Here is a 19506-nt window from a genome sequence, read left to right as displayed (position 1 = left end):
AGCGGTGCGTCGGTGCGCGCCCAGGATCCGAACCTGGGCCGCCAGCAGCGGAGCGCGTGCACTTAACCGCTAAGCCACCGGGCTGGCCCTGTGTTGCCTATTCTTATTGACATGGAAACCTATCTATGATGTATAATTAAATGAAAAACCAGATTATAAAATAACCCAGCATAACTTTTTAAACTTAAAGCCTATATATGTTTATTTGCATAGAAAAAAGTCTGGAAGAACACATAAAATGCTCAGTGATTACCTCTGAGTAGTACACTACATGAGATTTACACTTTCTTTTTATACCAATTCAGATTGGGATTTTTTCTTAAAGAGAATATAAACCACTTCTGTTTAGGAAAAAAGTTAAAAATAAAAATAAAAATCCATTATGAAAACAACATAGTAAAAATACCTATGATTGCATAGTTAGGCAAAAATGCAAAATATGAACTATCACATGCACTATGATCACTATGATTAAAACTATTAGAACAACATGGGCCGGCCCTGTGGCTTGGTGGTTAAGTGCGCACGCTGCAATGCTGGTGGCCCGGGTTCGGATCCCGGGTGCGCATTGAGGCACCACTTCTCCGTCCATCCTGAGGCCGAGTCCCACATACAGCAACTAGAAGGATGTGCAGCTATGACATACAACTATCTACTGGGGCTTTGGGGGGAAAAAATAAAATAAATAAAATCTTTAAAAAAAAAAAAAAAAAAAAAAAAAAAAAAAAAAAGAAAAAAAAAAACTATTAGAACAACAAAAACAAGATGCGTGAGGAAAAAGACGGGGGGCACCATATATTAATGATGGGTGGGTTGGGGTATTGGGATTATGGGTGATTCTTTTCTCTATTTTCCAAGACTTATGAAATGTAATTTTTAATAATAAAAAGTTGCTTTTAAAGAGTAGTGAATGGTTTTCTGGTGATTAAGAGGCAGATAGCATATCAGAATCACCTACGCAACATTTTCAAGATGCCCATTCTCAGACCTGCTCCCACTGGACCAAAGTGCCAGGTTTCAATAACTCCGTTGGTGAGGTCATCAGTAACCAGCTCTTGCTCCAGGCAGAGTTAGACACTCCCTCCTCTGTGTTCCCACAACCCCTGACCTCACTTCTGTTTATTTATCTGATCCCTCCACCTCATGCGTATAATAGAAACAACATTGATCAAGTGCTTACCATCAGCCTGGCAGTTTGCTAAATGCTTTTGTATCTATTCTAATTATAAACATCTCTACTACATTGTGAGGTAAATATCATTTCACAGATGAGCAAACTGGAGCCCAGGAAAGTTAGGTAACCTACTCACGGTGATGGAGCAGCAAGTCGTGGAGCCTGGGTCCGAAGGCAGATAGCCCAACCCAGAGCCTCCTTGCTGATAAGCATTTGACTTCCTGCCTCCCACAAATCGGAGAGCTCGCCGTGAGCAGACTTCATCGTTGAAGGCTCTGGGGAGCCAACACGGTGCTAGCTCATGGAAGGTTCTCCACAAAAGTGGGTAGAAGAAGTGAAGCTCTTACTTGGAAAGAGCCAGGACACCCTGGGGTTCAGAGGAGACATAGGTTCAACCATGACCCTCTGAAAATAGGAATCCCCACAAAAGTTGGCCCAGGGGTCTTGGCCACCTTCCTGGGAACGTGTCTTGCCTGTTCCCACCCCTTGCTTATCCTTGCCAACAACATCTGTCTCCTTCCCTCCCGTGGGACACTCCCAGGCAGTAAACCACCCCATTCAGCCTGTTCCTCTCTAACATCTGCAGCAACTATTCCATTTTTCCTCCTAAAATCCCCTCAGGAAGGGGCTGCAGGTGTCATGCCCACAGAGGTACCAGCTCATGAGAGGTGATGAGAGAGCATCACCTCCACCTTGCAGAGTCACACATGATTTGCACATGATGCACACATGGTGTTTTCCTTTTTTGGACTTTTCCCAAATTAATTTTTCCTTATTTTCCCCTTCAGGCGGTCACTTCTCATTTCCTTATGTTCTGTTCCTTCTCACTTCTCATTCCAGTCACTGCAAGCACTCCTGGTGTTAATAGGCACAATTATCTGAGACAAGAGAAACGTGTATTTTAGGAGCTAGGGGATCATGCTAATTTATTTTGCTAAATGATGAAGTTGCTTTATAAAGCTGGTGATTCCAGAGGGATGAAAAACCTTCCCAAACATGGGCTCTGCGCCCAGCTTGCCCAGTTTTGAGGCTAGCTCCACCATTTACCATCTGGGTGACCCCAGACATACTGTCTGTGGTCCTCAGTTTTCTCAATTGTGTAATGGGGAATAATAGTACCTACCTTGTAGGTTCTGATGAGGATTGAAAGAAATAACACCTTAGCCAGCACCTGGCATGTGGGAGCACTCAATACCTGTTGGCTTCTTATGATTTTTTACTCCAGACTTTTCACTTTCCATTTTATCCAGGGTAGAGCCATAATCTACTGTGATATTGTGATTTATAATAAGAAATATATATTTGGTCTTCGTCCTGTTTCTGGCACGGAGCTCCTAAACCCTTGAAATTTCCTAAGTGATAAGAGTGATAAAGGTGTCTTTTTTTATTCATAACAAACCCCTATCAACCACACCTGAGTTTATATTAATAAGGGGACTTTTGGGAAGTCCCTAAGGAGAGGGGCTGGTTGCCAGGGGAAATCAACCACGTGATTGGGGGTTTGCAACTTTTGGCCCCATCTCCTGACCTCCAGGGAGGGGAGAGGGGCTGGAGATTGAGTTCAGTCACCATTGGCCAATGATTTAATCAATCACACCTATGTAATGAAGCCTCCATAAAAACCCAAAAGGACGGGGTTCAGAGAGCTTCCGGGTTGGTGAACACATGGAGGTGCTAGAAGGGTGGCACACACAGACAGGACACGGAAGCTCCACATCCCTTCCTACATACATTGTCCTATGCATCTCTTCCATCTGTCTGTTCTTGAGTTAAATCCTTTTATAATAAGCCAGTAATCTAGTAAGTAAACTGTTTTCCTGAGTTCTGTGATTCACTCTAGCAAATTAATCAAAACCAAGGAGGGGGTTGTGGGAACCTCCGATCTATATAGCCAGTCAGTTAGAAGCACAGGTTACAACCTGGACTTGCGATTGGTGTCTGAAGTAGGGGGCAGTCTTGTTGGATTGAGCTCTTAATCTGTGGGATATGATGCTATCTCGGGTCACATAGTGTTAGGATTGAGTTAAATTGTAGGATCCCCAGCTGGTGTTGCAGAATTGCTCAACGGAAGGAAAACCCACACGTCTGGTGTCAGAAGTGAAGTAGTGTCGTAGTATTGAGAGTAGATGAGATGCACAGGGAGTGTGTTTTCCTTTACCCTACTCTCAGTCTACTCTACAGCTCAGAAGAATTGAGTGGGTCAGGAAAGTGATCAGTGTAAGTATTTTTGATTCAGCGGAGGAAACTTTGGCTATCTCACCCTCCATTCTTGCCATAGAATTCACAGATTGTTCCATTCAGTAGGGTGCTAAAGGAGTATTTTTATTTGTTTGTTTGTTTGTTTATTTATGTGTGTGAGGAAGACTGGCTCTGAGCTAACATCCATTGCCAATCCTCCTCTTTTTGCTGAGGAAGACTGGCCCTGAGCTAACATCCATGCCCATCGTCCTCTATTTTGTATGTGGGATGCTGCTACAGCATGGCTTGATAAGTGGTGCGTGGGTCTGCGCCCGGGATCTGAATCTGCGAACCCTGGGCCACCAAAGCGGAGCACACGAACTTAACCACTACGCCACCAGGCCAGCGCCCAGGAGTATTTTTAAAAGCAGAATGGGTGATAGTCTGCCCCAAGCACACTATTAATAGAATAGTTACTTGAGCAGAGAGACATTGTCTGTGTATCTTGGGGGGGGGGGGGTGCTAAAATCAATCAATTAATAAGATAACTCACAATCTATGAGGGGCTACATCTCCCACAGACCTCTGAGAGATAAATGTGTCCTCAGGTCCTTGGCCTATGTGCAAGAAGGACACAGCTCCCACCAACACTCTGGCAAAAGGATGGGATGAAGGAGTAGCTGAATCCCTCAACACAGTCTACCTCGGAAGAGGGAGAGAAGAGAAGACAGCCGCTCTGCTGGTTATGCCACTGAAACCAGGGCCAAGGGGGGAAATCTACCTGGCTCCCTGTCCACAAAAGCAGGAGCTGTAAGGATTCACCCATGTCTTGGCAGAAGAGTACATGGGATGGTGGGAAAACCTGGCTCCTGCCCTTTTCTAGCCTCCAAAGAGGGAGGAAGATGCTGCTGACAGGGCACCCTGGGGTGGCCAGTGTTCCAGTTATTCAGACCTCTGGCCTAGTCCACCTGGAAGGGGAGGGGCCAGGGCTTCAACAGAGGGTTGGGATGGTGGGACCTCCCTCAAAATTCCAAGAAGAGAGGAATGTATAGTTTGTGGGGGCAGGAAGTGGCTGGCCGCAGGGCTGAGGAGAACTACAGTGGGGAGCATTTCAGTGGAGTGACAGGGCTGTGTAGAGAGGAAACCCAGGGGGTCAGAGTTGAATGTCAGACCTCACAGAGTGCTGCAATGTGGTAGGACCTGGCTTTAGAAGAGAACCCTAGAAAAACAGCCCATGTGGAGAAGTATGACTGCTCAAAAGGGGCCTGACTGTGGGGGCAGACTCTGAGGCCCACCAAGAGCAAAGGAAATGAAGCCCTTTAAATGAGAGCAGCTGGCACTCCATCCCCCAAGGGCCTACTGCGAATGAGAAGGAGATCCAGAACCCTGTAGATCTCTTTCACCAGAGATAGAAGAGGAAGCACTGAGTGAAGGGAATCACTGATGGAGATGAAAGTGAACAGACCGGGCCTAGCAGGATGGACCTGGCCTGGACAGCTGCCACTGTGGGAAAGGGACAGCAATCCTTTGACAAGCCAAGTGGCATGCACTCGTCTGCTAACCCCCCAGGGCTTGCTTTGCCTCCAACCTGATTGCTGGAGACAGACAGGCTGGCCAGGCCTGGCAGGGCTTTGGCTCTGCCCTGCAGGGGGTGCCATGACACAGGCCTGGCATGGGCCCAGAGCAGACCTGTTGCTAAATCCAGATTCCTGAGATGCCAGTTACCTTGTGTCTGCTAGTTGCCTTGTGTAGCCTCAGCTGGCTTTCCAGACCTTGTGTCATGGCCTCAGAGGATCTTTGGGGATGAAGGGAACAGGCAGAGCCCACTCTTGACCAGAGTGTTAAAGGGTGCCGGGCCCCAGAGACCAGGGAAAAGGCGGCAAAAGCCACTTGTGGCAGATCTCCAAGGGAAAGGGGACTCTTAAGGACTTACGGTCCAGCTGTCCCTTCCCACAGCCAAGGTCTCCCCTCCACTACTCCCTACATCAGAGGAGGCTGACCTAGACTAAGAAGTGTTCCTTAAAGACAGGGCCACAAAGGGAAGCAATAGTGGAGGCAACTTGGGATCCCAGCTGCCTCCTTTGTCTTGGGGCTACTGCTGGGACTGTCCAGCCAGACTCCCAGCTCCTCTCTAGCCCACCCTGATCCAGTGGGCAGGGAGAGTGGAAGCTCTGGAAAGTGGTTTGCGGCATAAGCTTGAGAAGGATTAACCAACCAGTGGAGAACTCGTTGCTCACAAATATTTTCATACACTAACTCATTTCAACCTCAGTGTAACGTGCAGTGCAAGAGGTACTATCATCCTCTGAGAGGTTAATTAACTCCATGGTTGGCTTCCTCGGGCAGAGACCATGTTATATTGCCAGCGCATGGCATATAACTGGAAGGAATGAAGAAATGGATGGACTTGTCCCAGGTCACCTGGCATTGAGAGGTGGTGCTGGAAGGGAGCTTCAGCCTCCCAATCCAAACCCGGTGCCTCTTCCAGCCGATCCCCATTCAGGCTGCCTGCGGGGCGGGGATGGCCGGAGGACTGGGAGTCCGACTTCAAGGTGGGGAGGGCGCTGGCTGACTGCGTTCAGTCGGTCGGCGCTGCTGCTGCGATGGCTCAGTACGCAAAAGGGCCCTGCTGCTCTGGACACCCGGAGGCACAGACACGGGAGGGCGTCGCCCTGAGCTCTCTGGCTTAGGGACTGGGTGCCTGGAGGGAGCTCTGCGCGACAAAGACGAAACCTGAGCTCGCGTCCGGCTGCCCCCTCCCCTGGCTCGTCCCTTTGGCTCCCAGGACGCAGAAGGGCTGACCCCCGAGCCTTGCGGGGGACGACAGCCCCCTCCGTGGGCAACCCCGACGGCCGCGCAGCGCCCTCTGGTGCCAGGCAGCGGGGCCGGGCCGTCCCGCCCGCTGGCCCGCCAGCGACGCCGGCTTCCCGCGGCCGCGGCCCCGCGCGGGCTCCCAGGCCGGGGGCGGGATTCGGGGACGCAGGAGGCGGAGCCGAGCGGGCGGGGGAGTCTCCGAGAAACTCGCGGCCTTCGGCGGTTTCCCGGCCCGGGAAGTGAGCGGGGTCGGGAGGCCGCAAACAGGAAGTGGAGCTGTAACAAAGAGCGCAGGGGGCGGGGAGCCGCGGGACCTCCGGGGCGCCCGGCGGCGGCGGCAGGTGGAGGGCTGACCCGGGCAAGCGCGCCGCACCTGCCTCTTCCGCCGCCGCTCGGGGCTCCGGGCCCGCCGGGATCCGGCCGGACCACGGGGTCGGACCGTGCGCCCTGGGCGCGAGGAGGGCGCGGCTGCCCGGGGAAGGCCGCTGGGACCTCCCAGGCGCATCCTCTGCCCGGGAAGGGACAGTCACGGTTCCCTGAGTGAATCACTTCCAGCCCCTTCCCGGAATGCAGCAGGCCACGTGGGGCAGAGGGCTGGGTCTGCCGATCCTGCGGACCCACGGGGAGAGGCTGGGAGAGCTAGAGGGAGGGGAGAGCCCTGGGGGTCCCCGTCAGAGGCGGAGCGGCCGTACTGCCTGAGTTTAGTGGCCTTATTTAGCTTGGGCTGAGGGGAGGTAGAGGCCACTGTCCTTTTTTTTTTACCCCCTGACCAGTCTGACCGGGGCTTGACGCAGGAGAGGGGACCCTGGCTGATCAAGCAGGATAAAGGCGTTCCTCCCTTCATTAGGGCCTCTCTCTGACTCACCTCCCCCCAGTGATATCCAGGTGGTGACCAGCCAGTGTGCACTGGAAAAGCAGCTGTCCTCAGAGCTGGAGGTCACTGTGGGGTCACACTTATTCTTTAAGCTGGGCATTGCCTCCAGGCTGTTAAGGAACTGCTGAACTTTGAATTCTCTTGGGAAATACCCATGAAGATTAAACACTGGCATTTGCTAAGCCATGGAGAGCACTTCACAGTGAGTCTAGAGCTATTATCTGGCCTTGTTTCTGCCAAGTCTGGGACCTCTCCTGCACACCTGGACGCTCCGTCCGGAAAGTCTTGGCTATCTTACCTCTGAGAAGGGGCTGGACCCTCAGGGAGTGACCTCCTGGAAATCCTGGGGAGAGGAGGGCTTCCACTGGGGCCTGTTCACACCCCGAGTGCCTGGCGCAGCTTCTGCCATGTCACTAGATGTGGAGCCTAGCATGAACTACAGGTTGGAGCTGCCCAGACCAAGTCCATGCATGGATCCCCTCTTTCCCCAGAAAGCCGGGGTGGCGGGATCTCCCAGCTCCCTGTCTAGGGTATCAGAGCTGGTGAGTGGGTTTAGCCAGCCAGCTCCCCTCCAGGGCTCCTCTTTCAGGGGCTGGCAGCCAGTGCAGCCCAGCACAGCGTGGTGGTGTGGACGTGCAGGCCCGCGGGTGTCCTACCTGTCCCCTACATGGGAGCCTCGTCATCTCGACTTCGTGTCCCAGCCCAGTTTCCCCCCGCCCCCCAGGGCCCGGGAGCAGCTTTCCTGTTTCATTTTGGGCAGGAAGAGTGAGGTCGTGTTGTTCTTCCCCCTGCTGCCGGCTCAGGCTGTGGGAACGGCTCCCTGAATGCTTTCCTGTTTGATACCCTGTGTGTGCAGCGAGGGGAACAGGGAGCAGTGAGCAAGGCGTGGAGCGTGTGCATGCTGGTGAGTGTAGATCAGCCTGGGTCTCTTGCTCCCGTGTCTCTGGCATAAGCAACCAGATCAGGGCCAGGCATGCTGTGTGTGTGTCAGGGAGAAAGAGGAAAACGGAGAGCAAGTAGCAGTGCATAGACTTGGACTCCATTGGGAGCATCTGGTGGGTCTATTTTGCTTTACTGGGACAGGCTGAGAGCTGGGATCATCTGCTCAGCTTTTTGTCAATGGCTCAGTTTTTCATTTGCTCTCCATAGAGAATGTTTGTGGGTGTAGAGAAAGGACTGTGGCACCCTAGGGACCATCCTGTGCCTTAGAGGAAGCTGGGCATGAAGTAGAGACTGGAAATTCCCTCATCGGTGCCTCAGCCAGAGAAACTTGGGCTGAGGAAAGGCCACCTCCTCCCCCTCCGCTCCCTGAAGTCTTCAATAAACTCCAGCAGCTCGGAGCAGACCAGGGCCGAGACTCAGCTCTCCTGCCCAGCTACAAGGAAGACAGACCCAAGGCAAAGCCCCCCTCACCCTCCAAGACCAGTGTCTTCTGGAGCTGAGAAGAATAGGGTGCAGTCCATCTAAAACCCTGCAACGGCAGGAGTCAGGACCCAGACGTCATCATGGTTCAGAGACCCCATTCTCCCACAAGAGAATGCGTTTGAAAAGAGAAAAACAGGCAGGATTGTCCCCTTCCCCCAAATTCCTGTATCTTCCAGGCTCACTAGGGAGCCCATAAGCTTTTTCAGGCTTGAGGAGAGAAAAGGGGGATAGATTCAGGTCAGGGGGCAGATCCCCCAAGGAATAGTGGGAGTATAAGGAGAAAAGGGGGGACGCAGCCAGCCTCAAGCCATCAAGCAGGGAACTAGATGGGCGAGGCCGGGCTCCTCCAGGACTGGAAGGGGTTAAGGGCCTGGAGCACAGCAGGCCAAGCCCAAGACCAGCACAGGTCCTGGGGGTTCTGGTGGGGCAGCCCACAGCAAACAATACGAGAAGGGGAGTCAGGACGAGGAGAGGATTCCCACTCTGCCATCACAAAGACAGGACCCAAGAAGTAATAAACTCCTGTACACATCTGTTCCATATTATAAATACACATTATATACAAAATAATGTTATAAAATGTAGAAAGGTCAGTGCTTCTGATTCTTAAATTATCGAAATACTAGACTCCAAAATAAACTACAAAAAACAAAATAAAAACTCATATTATTGATTTCTGAAGATCAGCTTCAAGGGTGGTCTGGGGGCAGGAGTGGTGTGGGCAGAGCCCAGGCTTGAGGCCACACGAATGGGCTTGAGGGAGGAAAGGGCCTAGGTGACAACAGCACCCACTTTCTCCCTCACTGGAATTTCCAACATCACTGCCCTGAGCTCCCCAGTCAGGCCCGGCGCCCCTGGCTGGCAGAAGGGGCAGGCTCTTCACCTGTCTGCTCACAGGAGCCCTGAGGCACTCAAGGCCAGAGGCTCTGGAAGCCAGGTAAGGCTTACCAGCATCCTTGCCCAGAGGGGCTGGGCCAGGGAGAGGCTGGGGTGGTGTTGTGAGCAAGGCCCACATGAAGTAGCTGGAGGCCCGGGGCAGAAAGTGCTCCTCCGCTTCAGGCACTCACCTCACCCGCAGGGCAACTCCTGCCAAGAGCCACACCTGATGCTCTCCTGCCCACGGACGGACAGCCCTGCTCTTACTGGCCTCCTCTCTCCTCTCTGATTTGGACCCATCTGTCGCCATGGAGCCTGGGCCAAAGGCACTTGTGGAAACACAGATGCCAGTGGAGACCACAGCAGCTCCAGGCCCCAGGGGGCCACTGCCACTCCCTCTGGAAAACAGGCCAGAGCCCCAAAGAAGCCCTCTGAAAGCCACTGCTGGCAGGGCAGGTCCAAGTGGCACCTCTCCTTTCCTCTGTTCCCCTTGCTGGCATGGCTGCCAATCTGATGCCAGACACCCAAAGGTGTGGAAGGGTACTGCATCTCCTGGCAAGTTCACAGTCTGTCCAGTTCATGCCATTCCCTCTTCCTCCTGAGAGCAGCACGTTGCATATTAAAAACGTCCCATCCAGGATGCAATGTAAACAATGCAGAAGGAAGGTCCAGCTGCTGGGGCAAAGCTGGGATGTCCTGGGGAGCCTCCTGCCTTATACCTGGGGAACGTGTGGAGAGCAGGGAAGTGGGTTACCCCGAGGCCTCCATGGCTGCCCTCCTTGGGAGAAGCCAATGGGGCAGGCGGGGTGAAGGGAATGTGGGCAGCCCTCCCCCGTTTTCTGCCTTACACATGCATATGCCTGGGAGCCTGTGCTCATGAGGTGGGCCAATGGAGGAAGCCAGTGAGAAGGCGCAGGAGGGGGCATAAAGCAACCACCCTCACCCACCAGCAGCTGGGAAGCAGCACCTGGAAGCTGGCCAGATGCCACGGCCGCCCAGCCCAGCACTAACACAGCAGGAAGAGACCAGGCCCGGCTCTCCACCACGGCTCCTGTTTCACACCCTTGTGGCAACGAAGCCAGCAGGGGCCCGAGAGCCACTGACCCTGGCCTGCCAAGGGCGGGTTGTGACCCACACTTCAGGAGAGCTTCTGGGGCTGATAGTCACCAGGTCACTCTCCCATCCCCTAAAGGCAGCAGGGGACACGCTGGAAGGGCACGCAAGCCCAGCACTCACCTCTGTGGCAATGACACATTCATTCCTCTCCTCTGATATCAAACACACAGACTGGTACATGGAGTCCCTGGGGGAGCATATCGCTGATATCCGACACTCTGGCTTTTCACTGAGGGAACACAAGACACGCCTGTGAGGGAGGGATGGGGAGAGGGCTGGGGGGAGGATGGGGGTGCTAACCTGGACGCTGGAGAGCCAAAGGGCACTGGCAGAGGTGGCTCTGGGAGAGACACAGGGACTGGGGGTGCAAATACTAGCCTGGAGGGCAGTTAGGAACAGGCCCCTAAGAGAGCCACAGGACCCCCAACCTTACCAGGGGTCTCAGGCCTGGAAAAAGCCAGCATTGCCACTAGAGGCAAGCCATACTGTGGAAAGATGGAAGTCACAAGAGACACAGTGTGGACACTTGACATTTGTGAATGAATGAATGAATGGGAGTGAGGGAAGGACAAAGGACCCCTGGCAGAAATCTTGTTGGAGGATCCTCCTGTCAGTAGCAAAACCCCCTGTTCGCTTAAAAGCAGCCAAGGGCCTGGTGCCACCCTCCCACCTGTCCCCGGGGGGGCCCAGGCTGTACCATGCAGGGGTCCATGGCCGGGCCCTGGGCCTCCAGGTGCTGCTCACCTGTGTAACCGCAGTGGCGCCTTCTCCCCTAAGCTCTTGTCACTGTGGGGGTATTTCCCCAGGATGGTCCCCCGCCCCAGGGGCCCTGGGGCCAGATTATAGTCCAATGTGTGGTTCTGCTGTTTGCCACAGTTGGACTTGTCCAGGCCACAGTCCACTTCCAGCTCCTTCTTCTGGTTCGTGTTCTTGAGCTGGGCTGTGGGGATCAGGTTGTCTTTCTGGAAGTCCGACAAGTTGTTCATGGCCTCCCTGCTGTCGTCATCGGGCCGCCGAAGCCGCAGCTGCCGCACAGCCACGGCCACCATGCCCAGCAACACCAGCACCACCACCAGCCCCACGCCCAGGGAGACAGCCACCCAGGGGAAGCTGGGTGGCATGCTCACAGGGAACTCGCAGCGGCTGCCCACAAAGCCGTAGGGACAGTTGCAGACAAAGTTGTCTGGGGAGAGGCCAGTATAGCAGGTGGCCCCATTGAGGCAGGGTCCGGAGGCACAGGCGTCACTGGGCGTCCGCACCTCACAGCGCCGGCCAGAGAAGCCAGGAGGGCAGGTGCACACCAGCCCGTTCTCTAGGTCATGGCAAGTGCCACCGTGGGCACAAGGGCTGCGGGCACAGTCACTGATGTGGAGTTCACAGTGGGCGCCTGTGAATCCAGGACGGCAGCGGCACATGCGGTTCGGACCTCGGTTCAGGCACTGGCCCCCTGGGGGTACACAAGGGCACAAGTCAACAATCAGCTGGGAACGCCCTGGTGCAGCGTGAGCGCCTCATCCCAGGAACGAGCTCGGGTCCTTCCGCCTCCATGAATGCAGCCAGCATTTACAGATCCCATGACAAAGAGCACTGCATGAAGAGTCAGGAGACCTGGAGCTGAGGGTGACCCTGGTCCTCTATGCCTCAGTGGGCTCATGTATAAAAATTACTAGCATCTTACAGATCTTGACAGTAAAATTGGACAGCTATCCTTGGGTTTGAATCTCAACTGCCTCTCTCTCGCTGGGGATCTGGCACCTGTTGCCCTAGCTTATCTCTGAGCCTCAGTTTCCTCATTTGGTAAATTGGAGCTAATGCCACCCCCTCCACAGGAGACCTCTCAGGGTTAGGGAGGATGATGCATGAAGGCAGAGCACACACCTGGTATATAGTACATGCTCAGATAAATGTAATTATCATTGTTTCATTTAATCTCCACAGCCACATGAAAGACAGAAGACAGGTATTATATTTCCCATTCAGTGATGAAGAAACTCATGGCTCCAGGGAGTTAACTTAAGTGACTAGCCAGAGAGCAGACTCCATTGCAGCCCTTCTAACCCCTCCCCACTCCCGAGGCTTCTCTCCTGCACAGTGTTGTCCGCCTGCCTCACGGAGGGTCACCAGGAGGCCAAGGAGACAAAGATAACCAGCATGCTTTGCGCCCAAAAGATGCTGAACATTCTAGATGCCTTGTGCCATGCCAGGCTCCACTGGGCAAGGCCATAGGCAAAGTGAGGCCCCCAGGAGCAGGGCCTTGACCACGCCAGCCTCCCTTGAGGAGGGACATGAGGCCTCCAACGTCCCTCTCTCTAGTCTAGGACTTCCTGGGGAGGGTCAGAGGCTACCCCAGCCAGGTCAGGGCTCTGACATGGGACTAGGAATAGAAGCCATGCAGGGCACACACCACTCCTCCTTAGGCCTGCACCCGCTGCTAACCTGCTCCTCTTCCAAAGCCACTCAGCTGACCCAGTACGCTCTTCACCACCCAGAGCAGATGGGGACCCATCTCAGCTGCCCAGAGTGACAGACAAGACCCTTCTCCTGTCTTCACCCTCCCTTGCCAGAAGGCTCTCTTGGCCCCAGGGCTGGTCCATCAGGTTAGCAAAGCAACAGGACGCACCATTGGCACACGGGTTGCTGGTACACCTGTCCACTTTCTTCTCACAGTTGGAGCCAGTGAAGTTAGGGGGGCATTCGCAGGCATAGCTGGCCCCCTGGTTGCGCTCCCGGCAGGAGCCCCCATTGAAGCAGGGAGAGTCGGCACAGCTCAAGGTGCTGTGTTCACAGTGCAGGCCGTAGTAGCCCGGGGGACACAGGCAGCGGTAGCCATCCTCCTGGTCCTGGGGAGAGACCAGAAAGGGGCTAAAGTTAGACCTTGGGGGGCAGAGACACATGGCTGGGGGTTAGGCCCCACCTGTCCATGGCTGCACATCCACTGGCCGCCTGGGGTGGGGATGCCTGGATGCCACCTGGCCAGACCTCTGCCTTCCTGTGTTGTCCCAGGCCTCACCTTACAGCTGCCTCCATTGCGACAGGGATTGCTGTCACACTCGCTGAGCTCCAGCTCACAGTCCACACCAGTGTAGCCCGGGCGACAGGTGCAGGTGTAGCTCCGCTGCCCACTATTAGAGCACGTTGCCCCGTTCTTGCACGGGGAGTGGTGGGTGCAGTAGTTGAGATCTGTGGAGACAGGAACCAACCAGCTGAGCAGAGCTAGAGAACGGTGTCCCCTCCAGGGTCCTTGCAGTACAAGTTCACTTCAAAGTCTGCTAGGCCCAAATACCCTTCCTCCTCCCCCAATGAAATCATGTATGTTGAAGCACCTACAACTGACCAGTGCAATCAATCAAAGTTGAAAAAACACAGTTGGACAACTGCCTGCCAGGTAAGCTCACACACTCTAGCAGCCAGAGTAGAATGAAGGTAAGGAAGAGGAGTGGATGGCAAAGCCATGTGTTGAAGAGCAAGTCAGTAAAGGTTTCATGGAGGAGGGGCCACTGAGATAAGCCTGGAAGGTGGGATAAAATTTTAACAGGTGGAAACGGTAGAGGGGAGGCGAGAGCCACCATAGGCAGCGACCAGGCATTATTTAAAGGGGAATGCGGGGGCTGGCCCGGTGGCGCAAGCGGTTGGGTGCACGTGCTCTGCTGCGGCGGCCCGGGGTTCGCTGGTTCGGATCCCGGGCGCTCACCGACGCACTGCTTTGGCAGGCCAGGCTGTGGTGGCGTCCCATATAAAGTGGAGGAAGATGGGCACGGATGTTGGCCCAGGGCCGTCTTCCTCGGCAAAGAAAAAGAGGAGGATTGGCAGATGTTAGCACAGGGCTGATCTCCTCACAAAAAAAGTAAATAAATAAATAAAGGGGAATGCGTTACGAGCGTATTTTGAAATATAAGTATTTGTTTTCTTATTTGGGAAGGACAGGGAGTGAGAACCAGACAGAGCAAATATAGAGACTGTAAGGGCTGTGTTTGCATATGAGTATATGACTGTGTCACCTGGGAGCAAATGTGGGGAGAAGAAAGAGAATGGGCAGGAACCAGGTGTGCATGTGTGTTTCCAGGGGAGGGGGGAGAAAGTCACACAAATACACACACACACACACACACACGCACACACACACACACACAATCAGAGGCTGAATTCCAAGTCCCTTGTTGCCAGCGAGTCTTCTAGGCAAGTTCTTTCTATCTTGGCAAGCCCCCCACCCACCCAACCCAGGCCTGTGCTGGTGTCTCCATGGCAGCAGCCACCCCATTTGACCCTGAAAGTGGGAGGCACATGCTGCAGCTGGCTACCAGGATGAAGGAGAAAAGGCTCCCTTCCCCATGGCTGGGGCTGGCAGACCCCTATATAGCCAGAAGAGTGACCAGCCTCCCAAACACCAGAAAGAGTGTGGGCTCAGGCAGCTGCCTGGCAAATGCAACTGGGGAAGAACAAGGGAGGCTGTTTCTGCCCACACCAAGAGAAGTCGGTTAGATGTCACTCCGCCCAGAGGCCCAGCTCACCTGCAGCCTTGGGGCAGCCGGTGGGCACACCCCACCAGACAGCTGTTTACGGGAGAGCTGCTCAAACAGCCCTGGCAGATAAGCAAACACTTAGGGGGTTAATAGGTAACTACGAGGCAGAAAGAGGAACTGAGCCTGGCATCCCTCTCTTTGGCCTTGCTGGAATTTATGAGTGCAACCTCCAGGCTGCCAACTTGTCACCCGCCTGGCTCCTCCAGCCACCCTGTCTCCCCAGCACTTGAGGAAGAAGGATCCAGCAACTCATTCTAGGCCAGTTGTAAAGATCCTTAAAAGTCCCAAGCTCCTTTAAGGATAATGGGAAAGCCAATGCAGCAGTCACCAAGTAAGAAGGGTCCAGGTGACAACTCTGGTTCCCACCCCCTGTCTATCTTTCCCATCCCCTCTGCATCCTCTCTTTGCCCTGACTCACCTTGGTCACAGAATAGGCCTCCCCAGCCCTCATCACAGGTGCATTGCCAGGGAGTGCTGCAGGTGCCATGGCGACAGCCATTGTGGGGGATGCATTCGTTGCACAGGCGGCCCTGCCAGCCTGGGCGGCAGCTGTGGGACAAAAGGGAGGCTGAGGGTGAGGTGAGGGCCTGGCCAGGGCACGGCTCCCCTCTCACCACTTCCTGCACTCTACTCACATGCACTCCGCTGGCTTGCTGCAGTAGCCATTCTGTTCGTGACAGCCAGAAAGACAGACAGCTGAGGAAAGAAAACAAGGCTGGGTGAGATTGGGATGCCAAAGACTCTGAAACCCCACTCTCCCTCTCCTGGCCCTGGGGATGCCCCCAGCTCTTCTGGGCTCACTTCGCACTCCTGGCCTTCCAGAGGAGCCGTGGGAGTCTTAAAGGGAAACAGTGGCACAGGAAAGCAGAATCCAGGCTGGACAGAATGCCATAACGGGGTCCTTGTGGGCTTTGGCATGATGGGGAGGAGCACTAAGAAGGGACGAGGTCAGAGTCCAAGCCCATCCTAAGCATCCCCAGCTGTTCCTGAGACCCAGCTAGTGGGCAGCCCAGACCGGCTCTGTGAGGGAGGCAGGTTGTGGCCTAGAAGACGCCACTGTGTTTGCTTAGGGCCCCCCCCTCCAGGCAGGTGGGAGCTTGGCTGCTTACGCTGTTCGCAGTACTCCCCAGTCCAGCCGGGCAGGCAGGACAGGCTGCCATCTGGCTGGCACACGTAGTGGCCGAAGTGGTCATTGCGCTTCTTGCACAGGCGTGAGCAGCTGTCCCCATAGTAGTTGTCACTGCAGATGACCCGGTAAGAGTAGCGCAGCCTTGTGAGGGGGCTGGTCTGCTCATCCAGTAACCAGTTCTGGCCCACAGCTAGGGAGCCCTGGATGGCGATCTTGCTGATGAGCGCGTCTGGTGGCAATGCCTCTGAAGGGGCAGAGGGCCAGGTCAAGGAAGGGCAGCCAGTCCCCGAGAGTGCCAGCAACTGCTGGATCAAACCAATTGTCCAGATGACCCCCACCTGCCAGCAAGCACAGGCCAGAGGAACCCAAGGGTCCCACTGCTTAGCTGCCCTGTGAGTGTGCATGTGCAAGGGGCCTGATATCATTCAAAAAGGGGACAATAGAAGGATGTGGAGATATCCCAGTGTTCTGGAGGCAGATAGGCAGGGGAAAGAGGAAAAGAGGTCAAAATGGAAAAAAAGAAAGAAAGAAAAAGAAAAGCTCTTCAAGCCGGGGAGGACCCTGGGAGCAAGGGGTCCTTTGGTGCCCATTCAGGGGTTCTGCCCTCAGAGATGGGTAATGCTTTTCTTTTTCCTTTTCAAAGTGAGAATTGTTGTGCTGCTGAAATATCCTTTTCCTCTGTGTCAGAACAACATCCCAAAGCCATTATTCCTTTTCCAAAGGAGCGGAATTCGCGAAAGGTGTAAAATACAGGAAGGGGCCCGTCAGCGGCGCTGGCAGCTTCGGCCTTTCTCACCGCCGCGCTCCCCGCGTTCCCACGCCAAAAATAACCCGCAGGAAACGCAATTGTGCTCAGAGTCCAGGCAGCGGGCGGAATCTGAGCGTCCAGCGCGGGGCGCAGCTCCTGGCCGAGCTTAGCGTCCTGCCCCCCACCCCCAACTCCGCACTTCCCCCGCCTATGACAGGTTAACTCTTTCGGCGCTGCGCCGTGTCGCCCCCCTGTGGCGGCGGAGCGAGCTACTCACCTGGCCTCAGGTCGTCTCCTGGCGCGTGCCAAGCTTCGATAATGAGCGAGAAGGTACCCTGGGAAGCGAAAGGAGGGGGCGGGGGAAGACAGAGAGATAGCGAGATGATCAGGGGGGTCCGTGGGGGTGCCTCGCGGCAGCCGGTTTAATTAATCTAATTGCAGGATACAGTTACTGCGCCCGGGTCAACATAACGGGTCTTGACGCAGCATCGCGCGCAAGCGGGAAAGACGAGAGGAGAAACCCAGGTAGGAGGAGGGTTGAGGAATAGGGAATGTACTCCAGAGCCCTTCGGAGGTGGGGGACGCGCTGAAGTGGTAGGTGATGAAAATCGTATCCTAAAAGCCAGGAGAAGAGAGGGCGTAGAACTGAGAAGAGGGAGACTGGTGAGAGCCCTCCCGAGGATGAGGTCCCAGGAAAAAGAAAGGATCAAAAGACAGCGCCCCACGTTTCTTTATTTTTTTGAGGGGAGCGAGGAAATCTGGGGAGAGGGCTTTGGTCCCAGGGAACCCCCTTCTCTCGGCTTTCGTGACCTCCCAGTGCGCCCAGGCTGTGCTCACCGGCCAGGTGAAATTGAAGGGCAGTTGGAGAGGGTTGCGTCCCCCGCCGCTACTGTCGTCCCCGACGGCGAAGGAGTTGGTGCCCAACACAGGCGTGGAGACGCTGCCGAAAGTGCAGGGCCCGGGCGAGACGACCGCCTGGAAGTGCTTAAGGCAGACGCGGAAGAAGGTCCGGCAGCCGGGTTCGCACGGCCGTCCGCTGGCCAGAACGCCGCGCTCGTTGGCAAACTCCTGCAGCTGCAGCTGGAAGACTCCGGAGCCGGCCGCGCGCTGTTGCACAGAGACCGAAGTAAGAAGGAGGGGAGCGGTCAGCTCGGTGGATGCCCGGGGCTCAGGCCCAGAACGCGGCGGGAGGGGGCGGAGGGGGCGCGGGTCGTTACCTGCTGCCAAAGTGCCGCCAGCAGCAGTAGCGCCCAGCCGGAGGCTCTACGGGACGCCGCTGCCATCCCCTGGGGCGTCGCTCTCTCCACCCGCCGGCCCTGAAGCTGGCTCCGTCCGGGACGCCGCTTTCCCGCGCGTCCACCCGCCGGAGGGGGACCTGAAAAGCTGGGCTCCGCTCCGGGCTTTCCTCCTGCCTTGCTCCTCGCTAGCTCCGCTCCAACTGCCGCGGTAGGTAATCCAGGTGAGGGCGGCTGGGCGGAGGCCGCGCAGAGGACGTGTCCTCGGGCTAATCCTAGGGCTGCAAGCGGGCTAGTGCCCGGGTACACTGCACTGAGGCGGCTTGAGCTGCGGCTCTTAGCTTCGCGTTCCCAGCCTGCGCTCAGCGCCGCTACTGAAACCTGCGCGCTCGGGAGCCTTCCTTATATATATTGGCTCCTCTCCTCGCTGCCTGTCACTCAGACTCACGGTCACTCTCCCCTCCCCTCCGGGCCTCTAGCTGCTACTGCCCCAGCGCCGCCCGGAGGGGGGCCTCCGCCCCCGCCATCCCCCTCCCCGCCAGCAAGTCAGGCACAGGTCCCCGCCCCTCCGTGCCGCTCTCAGCCTCTGGTCCCCCAGCTCTGAGAGTGCGGAGGCGACCAGTTCTCCGCAATCGTGGGGTTACAGGCCGAGACCCCAGCAGTGGGAGGATAGGGGGAGGGCCGGGGTGAATGAGGCGGGAGGTGAGCGAGTGGTTCCCGGGGTCGTGGGGGCGGAGACACTGGGGAGTCCCCGCGGGCGTTGCGTCTGTCGCGGCGCTATTTACCTGTAGCCCTCGAGCAGGTGAAAAAGAACTGAAGTCCAGAAAGCGAAACCAACGCCAAAGGACTCCGATCTCCTCCTTCCCGGAGCTTCGGGCGCCCTCGCCTCGTCGGCCCCCAACCTGTGAGTGCCCACCCACCATAGGTCCCCGGCGCAGCAGGGAAGCCAGCGGACTCATTAACCTCTCTGTGGCCACTAGGGGCAAGGCGAGGGCCCCAGCGTCTAAGACTCCGGGGCTCTCTCCCTCCACCTGGTAGGTGTCTCCCTCCCTAGTTGCAGGGGGTGTGCCCAGCGCGTGCCGTCTCCCTTCTGCCCCCCGCCTGGGCTTGGCGCGTGCCAGCCCCTAGACGCGTGGTCCGGGAGATGGAGGGCGTGGTCCCCGAAGCAGGAGAAGGGGGCGCGTCCTCAGCTGTATGGTAATTGGGTCTGGCCCCGCCTCCAGCACCTCCCTTCACCTGGGTTCAGCTTCAGCTCCGGAGCCCACCGTCTCCCCCCACCCCAGCAGCCCCAAGCCCCCGCCCGCGTCCTGTCGCTCCGTTGGAGCAGGAAGGAACTCTCCTGCCTCCACAGTTGGCTCAAGGCACTGTAGAGTCAGGTGAGGGGTTGAGGCCGGGCAGACCCGGGTCTTCTCACGGG

General features: G+C 55.9%; 1 protein-coding gene across 1 annotated transcript; it reads right to left on the bottom strand.

Moving 5' to 3' along the window:
* Positions 1 to 8735: 8735 nt before the first annotated feature.
* DLL4 (delta like canonical Notch ligand 4) lies at positions 8736 to 19289 on the bottom strand. The gene is made up of 12 exons (XM_004421431.3): positions 18875 to 19289; positions 18072 to 18381; positions 17692 to 17961; positions 17132 to 17189; positions 16087 to 16350; positions 15613 to 15673; positions 15396 to 15526; positions 13468 to 13637; positions 13078 to 13297; positions 11202 to 11904; positions 10578 to 10686; positions 8736 to 10060 (listed from the first exon to the last, which is right to left on the bottom strand). The coding sequence occupies exons 2-12, from the start codon at positions 18135 to 18137 to the stop codon at positions 10055 to 10057; spliced, it is 2058 nt and encodes a 685-aa protein (XP_004421488.1). The 5' UTR covers positions 18138 to 18381; positions 18875 to 19289; the 3' UTR covers positions 8736 to 10054.
* Positions 19290 to 19506: the final 217 nt, after the last annotated feature.

This window comes from Ceratotherium simum, chromosome 3 (assembly GCF_057802395.1).
Source record: "Ceratotherium simum simum isolate JZ-2026a chromosome 3, ASM5780239v1, whole genome shotgun sequence".
Lineage (NCBI taxonomy): Eukaryota > Metazoa > Chordata > Mammalia > Perissodactyla > Rhinocerotidae > Ceratotherium > Ceratotherium simum.
The sequence above is the reverse complement of the archived record's forward strand: the minus strand, read 5'-3'. Positions and strand labels throughout refer to the sequence as shown.

What these genes read in the sequence shown, in the direction of transcription:
- DLL4 (XM_004421431.3), bottom strand. Translation starts at nt 18,137, where the DNA reads ATGGCAGCGGCGTCCCGTAGAGCCTCCGGCTGGGCGCTACTGCTGCTG. An exon ending in TGGCGGCACTTTGGCAGCAG is followed by an intron (nt 17,962 to 18,071) that starts GTAACGACCCGC and finishes TCTGTGCAACAG; the next exon opens with CGCGCGGCCGGCTCCGGAGT. An exon ending in GCGCCACTGCGGTTACACAG is followed by an intron (nt 10,687 to 11,201) that starts GTGAGCAGCACC and finishes GTGTTCCCTCAG; the next exon opens with TGAAAAGCCAGAGTGTCGGA.